The 8,160-nt window shown below is 34.4% G+C and overlaps 1 protein-coding gene across 2 annotated transcripts; it reads right to left on the minus strand.

The window, feature by feature from the left end:
* Positions 1-209: 209 nt before the first annotated feature.
* On the minus strand, positions 210-2,002 carry LOC112722386 (LIM domain-containing protein WLIM1). 2 transcript variants are annotated; one of them, XM_025773388.3, is made up of 6 exons: positions 1,867-2,002; positions 1,499-1,647; positions 1,295-1,391; positions 1,059-1,099; positions 861-950; positions 210-605 (listed from the first exon to the last, which is right to left on the minus strand). In XM_025773388.3, exons 2-6 carry the CDS (start codon positions 1,634-1,636, stop codon positions 369-371), a joined length of 603 nt encoding a protein of 200 aa, XP_025629173.1. In that variant the 5' UTR covers positions 1,637-1,647; positions 1,867-2,002; the 3' UTR covers positions 210-368. The 2 variants fall into 2 exon arrangements, with proteins under 2 accessions (XP_025629173.1, XP_072063193.1); XM_072207092.1 differs by lacking the exon at positions 1,867-2,002 and having other exon boundaries at positions 1,499-1,777.
* Between the last annotated feature and the right edge of the window lie 6,158 nt (positions 2,003-8,160).

Consider the following 8,160-nt stretch of genomic DNA (forward strand, 5'->3'; position numbering starts at 1 on the left):
ATTTTATTATTTTAAAAAATTTAATTATTCAACTATTCTAAGTTTAATTATTTTATTTTGATAAATTTATTATTTTGGTAATTAATTATTTAATTAAAAATATATAAATTAATATGTATAAATATATACAAATACATATTAGTTTATTTAGCGATTGATTTTAATATATAAAATATTTTTGCATAAACAATTTTCAAAAAAGAAAAAAATTCACAACATCAAAGTTCTCGATACAATCTTTGACTCACAAATACCATTACATATTTAATAAAACAAACTAAAACAGAAAAAAAATGGGCATTATTGTAACTATGAAAGTTCCATTAGATGACAAAAATAATGCTTGTACATGTATCAAAGTTTCATGATTACTGCTCATAAGAAGAATTTGTGTTATCATTCTCAGAAATCCCGTGGCCATTGCTATGGCCATTTTGATGAATGTCAAATTGGCTGAAGTTACCCTTTTGCTTGAAGAGCTGAGTATGGTGGTGCTTGCAATAAAGGCGATGTTCATGGGCCACATAATTTGATGGGCTTATTACACACCCTCCATGGCTGCACCTGAAGCATCCCTTATGGTAACATTTCCCATCAACACCCACCTGAAACAACAAAATTAACATCATAAATGTGAATAGAATACAAGTATGGCAATAAGAATATAATTTAATGAGGAGTGCTAGGAGGCTAGCAACTTTTGTATTTTGTAACCATCAATTGACCATCAATAGTGTTTTTAATGGTGTGAGATTACATCTAATGGTGGGAGATCACTCACTTTTCTCTTGATAATTAAGTGCTGGGCACAAAACACAAAAGTTGCTGGCCCCTAGATTTTCTCTTAGTGTCTTTTATACCTTTTCAATAGGGTATACTGTTTTCTTGCAACCAACACACTTTTCTTGAGTCCCTGCAAACAATCTTGAAACCTTGCTATTGCTTTGTACCTGCAGAATTTTTAGAGACAAACAAATAAGAATCCTAAGCATTAGTAGGAGTAATTTTATCTATTTATTTATTTTTGTATATTAAGATATCAAGAATGGTTAAATAACCTGATCAGCAGATCTTTCAATCCTTGCAGTTCTTGGAACTCCTAAATTTTACAATAATCAGATCAAAGGAGATAAATACTAATATATATATATATATATATATATATATATATATATATATAACTTAGTAATAAGATGAATTCAGTGTGTATTACAATAATCCAAGTAGTGCTTATGCATTAAGAATTAAACAAGTAGTTAGTAATTAGTGAAATTAAATTGATTTAATTAGTTACCTTCAAAACTTTTGTCCAAGCTGCCAGTCATCTTAAAAAGTTGATCAAAATGAGGCTTGCAGTATAGAACTCCCTCAAATGAACAATAATTACTCAGCTGCAACAAGGATGAATTACAGAAATTAATGAGGACTACTATATATATATCTATTAACCTTTTGCAAACAATGCAAGAATATGTTTGATTCTGAAGGAGGCACTAACCTTGAGGGTACCCTTGCAATGGTGACATCTGAAGCAAGATTTATGGTAGACCTTGTTGTCAGCAGTGAGCTGTTCCACCCAATACACCTTCTTTTCACATGCTCTGCACTTCTGTGTTGTGCCTCCAAATGTTGCCATCTCTCTGATCACTTCAACAATCACAAGAAAGAAAAGAAACTCTTTAATTTCCTTCCCACAAACATAACAACTTGTTATATTACATATTTGTCATCATGTGTCATGCCTATTGGGTCTACTACATCATTTACAATTTTAATTAAAGACAGCCAATAATGTTAATAATAATAATAATAGTGGCCAGATAGATTATTTGATTTGGAGCTACTCTGCTGAAATGACCATAGTACCATCAACGTTGAGAAAGTTCAAATGTGTTACTCATTGCTGTTACTTTATGTCATTCAGTGCTACTAGCCTTGCAGTCATATTTATTTATGGATTTGTATTAAAATAACTAGCTTTCTTTCACTTTTGTTTTCTTCTTTCTTGTTTTTCTATCTTTTCAAGAAGGAATTAACCTCGATTCCAAGTTGGGTTAATATGAGAGAGAGTAATGGTGAGTTTCTATTCGATGGTCATTCAATAAACCAACTGCAAAGAGTAATTATAAAAGATTTTGATATTTAAGTCAGTAATGATTTAAGAAGCATAAAGATTAGGAATTTGATAACCTACTCTAATCGTACGTTAAGTCCTTTATTTAGTGTTTGAAAAAAAATTTGAGAAAAATTCGAATAAATCTATGTGAAATTTACACAAAATCCAATATAATCCATATTATATTTTTTATGTGCCGAAATACTTTTAAGAGAGACGTTCTTGAACCAACCAGTGCTTTAGACCCGAGAGTGAGTTAATTAAAATTTGCACTTTTAGAGGAAACTAATTAATTAGGAGGAGCGTGTGAGACCAAACACAAAATGAGTAGAAGCAGCCCCATGCAGCCATGCTTGGCCGAAAGATCTCTACTACCTTTGATTTTTTTAAAGGGAGAAAAAAAAAATGGGTCAAAAAGTTCGGTGCATGCCATGCTTATTAATTCGAGGATTCAAAGTGACAATATATGTAACTCTATGGCCCATCGTGTTATATCGATTAATTGAAATGACTACTGCAATGCCAATGAGCCACAGCTCACACGGTATTTCGTCCTCTCTCCATTTTAAAGATTTCGGGTTCGAGTCCTACTAGTTGCAATCGAAGAAAAAAAATTGATAAGTATATGAAGAGTGTGTGGGTGTGTATTGTGTATTTAGAATTGAGGGTTGTTCAATTCACCGACCAAAAAAAATAAAAAATGACTACTGCAATGAATCTCTAGCACCCAAATAATATAATTAATCAGCGGCAGTACTTAAGGAACATCTTAAAAGTTGGCAAAATTATAATTGAAATAAACATCTCAAAATTAAAGCTAAGGTTCCATAAACATTTATTGTAATAATAAAATACAAAGTAGACCATATGAATATAATATTCTCTCTATTAATGGAGAGAATCAATAATTGCTAGCATATATATATATATATATGTGAACTGCATGATCGAGCCACAAAGCCACATTAGTTGAACTAAAGTAGTTAAGGAATTTTATTATTCTAGTATAAACAAATGCTTTTGTTATATAAGAAACACACACGTATGTATTATTATTACAGCACCAAGACTATTATTGCATAGCCACGTCAAAATTAGACTATTCTATAGGTTATATCACCATTACTTTAAAAAATGTGGCAATGTGCTTAATTAAGAAGAGTCGCTGCCACGGTGGTATTTGTTCTTTATAGATGATGCAGTTATAGGGGAAGAATCAAGAGAAGAATTAAACGATGATGTAGTGTTGTTGCGGTAAACTTCTAAGTACGAAGCTTTTCTACAAGTAGATACGTAAAATGGTAATTAGTCGAATAAAAATATTTTTACGTAAAGATAATAATTAAAATATTAACATATATTATGATAAATTATTTAATAATTTTTAACTATTATTATTATATAAAAACATCTTTTTGGAAAGTAGTAGTCTTTATATAAAATAGTACCTATTTCTCATAAAATTTTCAAAGATCAAAGTAGCTTTTGTCATTAAAATGTTTTAAGTGTAAAAAATAAAAGAGAAAGGATAGAGACCATTGATGCGGACAGAAATTGGCGAATCAAAAATTGTTAATTTATATACGTTGCAAGTATAGTTCTTAACTCGCCAGAAATCTGCCTATCAATTTAAAAAGGTGTCACAGAAAATTGAAATTAAATTACTGGGAGTATGAGTCCCAGGTCGTCTCCGCAAGGAACATAGGTATGATAATACACTTTTTCATTTTTTTATTTGGAAAAAGAAAAAAAATCTTTTAAGCTCTGCTAAATTTTTCACAAAGGGAAGAAAGCATGGAGCTGAAATAACTCACTTAAAACCCCTTTTAAAGGATTACGCGGTACGATTGAATCAAATAAGCCCTTTTGGAATAAATATTCAGCTACTTGTGAACCTTCGGGTATTGTCGTATTCAACGTTTGTTCAATTACTCTTTTACCCGCAAATGCAATGTAAGCATCGGGTTCGGCAATAATGATATCGCCCAACATGCCGAAACTGGCGGTCACCCCACCAGTAGTAGGAGATGTAAGGATGGATACATAGAATAACCTTTTCTTTTTCAGGCTTATTAGTTTTGTAATGAAAAGTATAGGGCTTTGTTACCTCCCCAACTATCTCTCCATTAGGTAAGATTTTTTTTGCCCAAGCAATTATTTGTTGAGGAGAGACCGATCCAATTCAGAGTTGTTGATGTTTATATTGATCAATCATAGAGTTAACGAGTTGCAGAAAAGCGTGCTATTTTATTAATCAGAGGTTTTCAAAAAAGTTTGAATTGAGTAAGCAGGAAATTAAATTGGAGAATTTGAATAATGTAAATAAAGGCCTTGATTGGGAATTGATTAGTTGAAATTCCTATTATTGTTGGAATACTCTCAAGATTAATTGACAGTTAAGAGTTGTCCTGTTTAGTTATCCTTTACCAGGTAAGGGAAAGTCAAACAAGTTGGAATGCTACGTCTGTTCACAAGTTGCAATCCACTTAATTAAAAGAGATTGGTGTTAGTGACTAGAAGACAATCCAACCATAAACCCAATTACAATTTTTCTTTCAAGCCTTCCAACTCAAGGGTTCCTTTCAATCAATCCCCCATCAAGTTAGGGAACTACTCGCTCATGGTGAATGTAAAATTCATAGCATATAAAGAGGAATTAAAGAAAGACATTGTAAATAAAAATCAAAATAGTCAATTAAAAATAAAAGTGATCATTATATTAAATAATCCTAAAAATATTCTAATGGTAAAATTAAACAAAGCAAAGAACATGGAAGAGTAAAGCCAAGTAAAGAAAACGAACTAGAATGACAAAGTCTTGATGAGGTAATAACTTTTCTCAGTGTTCCAATGCCAAAAAGTAAGAGAAAATTAAGTCCTAAGAACTATGAATGTATGGAGAGAAAACCTAGAGGAGGAGTAAACCAGATCTAAAACTAAAACTGTGTAGAATGAATGTTGCTTTTGGTTTCTGCATGTTCTCTGACTCTAGTCTGCTGTTCTGGGCCGAAAATTGGGTCAAAATAGGGTCCAAAATCGCCCCCAGTGATTCTGCAAATTATGCAGATTGCGCACGTCACGCGATCGCGTCCGCATGTTATTCGCGTTTTTCCATGCCACGCGTTCGCGTCATCCACGCCTCCGCGTCGCTTGTGCTTTTTCATTCCGCGCGGTCGCGTGAGCCATGCGGCCGTATCACTGCGATTTCTCCACTTCCGCGCGGTCGCGTGAGCCATGCGGCCGCGTCACTTCTCGCTGGTTATCTCCTCAATTTCTTGTGTTCCTTCCATTTTCGCTAGCTTCCTTTCCAATCTCCAACTCATTCATGCCCTATAAAGCCTGAAATGCTTAACACACAGATCACGGCATCGAATGGAATAAAGGAGAATTAAAATGCATAATTAAAAGTCTCTAGGAGGCAGTTTTCAATCATGCAATAATTTCAGGAAGGAAATATAAATGCATGCTATTTTAATGTATAAGTGGGTAAGGATCATGATAAAACCACACAATTAAACAAAATATAAACCATAAAATAGTGGTTTATCAACCTCCCCACACTTAAATATTAGCATGTCCTCATGCTTAATTGAAGGAGATAAAATAAATAAGTATGAACATGTAGAAACTCCTGCAATGTAATGCAATGCTATATACATGAATGCAACTATATGATTCTTGCCCACTTGATCAAAAGTAAATAAGCTCTTCAAAACAATTACAAATCAAATTCCACTAATTCTATCATTATACAGTAAAACAGATAAAAGTGCAAGAAGATAGCTCATGAAAGCAGGGAACATGGAAATTCAAGCATTGAACCCTCACTGATGATGTATGTACGCTCTAATCTCTCTAGTGTATAGGGTAATCACTCTATCCTTCTCTAATCATGCTCTCTAACTTTTGTTTTTCTCCTAACCAATCAACAATAGTTAATATACCAATGCAAACATCATGAGGTCTTTTCAAGGTTGTAATGGGGCCAAGGTAGGGGTAGGGATACATATATGGTTAAGTGAGCTTATAAATTGAATCTTTAATTAACCCAAGCTTTAACCCAACCTATATATATTTAGTGTAACCTTAGAATTCATACTTAGCTACCCAGAATTCTCTTTTACATTCCATACTCATGTATCAACTTTTTATTTTAATTTTATCATATGTGCATTGATCTTTGAATTCTTAATTCAGCATTGGGGTGATTTTGTCCCCTTATTTATTTATTAATTTAAAAAAAATATGCAAATGCAGATGCACGAAATGTACTGATAAAAAGAAGAGTTATTGAATAGAAAAATTAAAAATAAAGAAAAGAACGATCATACCATGGTGGGTTGTCTCCCACCTAGCACTTTGCTTTAACGTCCGTAAGTTGGACGCTCCACTAGCTCAATATTCTGCTATGTGGGGATCTTCCAAGAGGAAGATCTCAAGCTCCTTGTTTTTCTGCATCTTCTCGCCATGGTATAGCTTTAGGCGTTGTCCATTAACTTTGATAAGTTCAGAACTTGAAGGATGACTTAGGTGATAAACTCCGTACTGTTCGGCATTCTCTACTCTGTATGGACCTTCCCATCTTGATCTCAACTTGCCTGTCATGAGCCTCAGTTGAGATTTGTAAAGGAGAACTAAATCCCCAGGTTGGAACTCTTTTTTCTTGATGTGCTGATCATGTACACCCTTCATCTTCTCCTTGTATATTCTTGAGTTCTCATAAGCTTCTAGGCGAAGGCTCTCCAGTTCTTGTAGTTGCAACTTCCTTTCAGCTCTGGCTTTCTCAATTCCCATGTTGCACTCTTTGACTGCCCAAAAGGCTCTGTGCTCTACTTCAACTGAGAGATGGCAAGCTTTTCCATAAACTAAGCGGAAAGGACTCATCCCAATGGGTATTTTGTACGCTGTTCTGTATGCCCAGAGTGCATCTTGTAGCCTGGTGCTCCAGTCTTTTCTATGAGGTTTGACTATCTTCTACAAGATATGCTTTATTTCTCTGTTTGACACCTCGGCTTGCCCATTGGTCTGAGGATGGTATGCTGTCGCAACCTTATGAATTATCCCATGCTTCTTCATTAATCCTGTTAGTCTCCTGTTACAAAAATGGGTGCCTTGATCGCTCACGATTGCTCGCGGTGATCCAAAGCGGCAAATAATATGGTTTCTCATAAAGGAAACAACAGTGTTAGCATCATCAGTGCGGGTAGGAAGTGCTTCCACCCATTTGGAAACGTAATCCACAGCTAACAATATATAAAAATAACCATTAGAATTTGGAAATGAACCCATGAAGTCAATGCCCCAAACATCAAAAATTTCACAGAAAAGCATAATTTGTCGAGGCATCTCATCCCTCCTGGATATATTACCAAATTTTTGGCATGGGAGACAGGATTTACAAAACTCAGCAGCATCTCTAAAAAGAGTAGGCCACCAGAATCCACAGTCTAAGATCTTTCTGGCTGTTTGTTGAGGGCCAAAATGCCCTCCACTCTCAGATGAGTGACAGGCCTCTAAAATGGACTGGAATTCTGATTGAGATACACAATGTCTAATTACCTGATCAGCGCCACATCTCCATAAATATGGGTCATCCCATATATAATATTTAGACTCGCTTTTTAGCTTGTCTCTTTGATGCTTAGAAAAGTTTGGAGGAAATGTGCGGCTAACTAGATAATTAGCTACAGGTGCATACCAAGGGAATACCTCAGATACTGCTTGCAGGTTATCAAATGGAAAATTATCATCTATAGGAGTAGAATCATCCTTAATGTGCTCAAGGCGACTCAAGTGGTCTGCCACTAAATTCTGGTTACCACTCCTATCCTTTATTTCTAAATCAAATTCTTGTAATAGCAGGATCCAATGTATAAGCCTTGGTTTGGACTCCTTTTTAGATAATAGATACTTTAAAGCTGCATGGTCCGAATACACTACTACTCTAGTACCAAGTAAATAAGCTCGGAATTTATCCAGAGCAAAAACAATAGCAAGAAGCTCTTTCTCAGTAGTAGTATAATTGGACTGGGCAGCATCTAAAG

Source organism: Arachis hypogaea, chromosome 11 (assembly GCF_003086295.3).
Source record: "Arachis hypogaea cultivar Tifrunner chromosome 11, arahy.Tifrunner.gnm2.J5K5, whole genome shotgun sequence".
Lineage (NCBI taxonomy): Eukaryota > Viridiplantae > Streptophyta > Magnoliopsida > Fabales > Fabaceae > Arachis > Arachis hypogaea.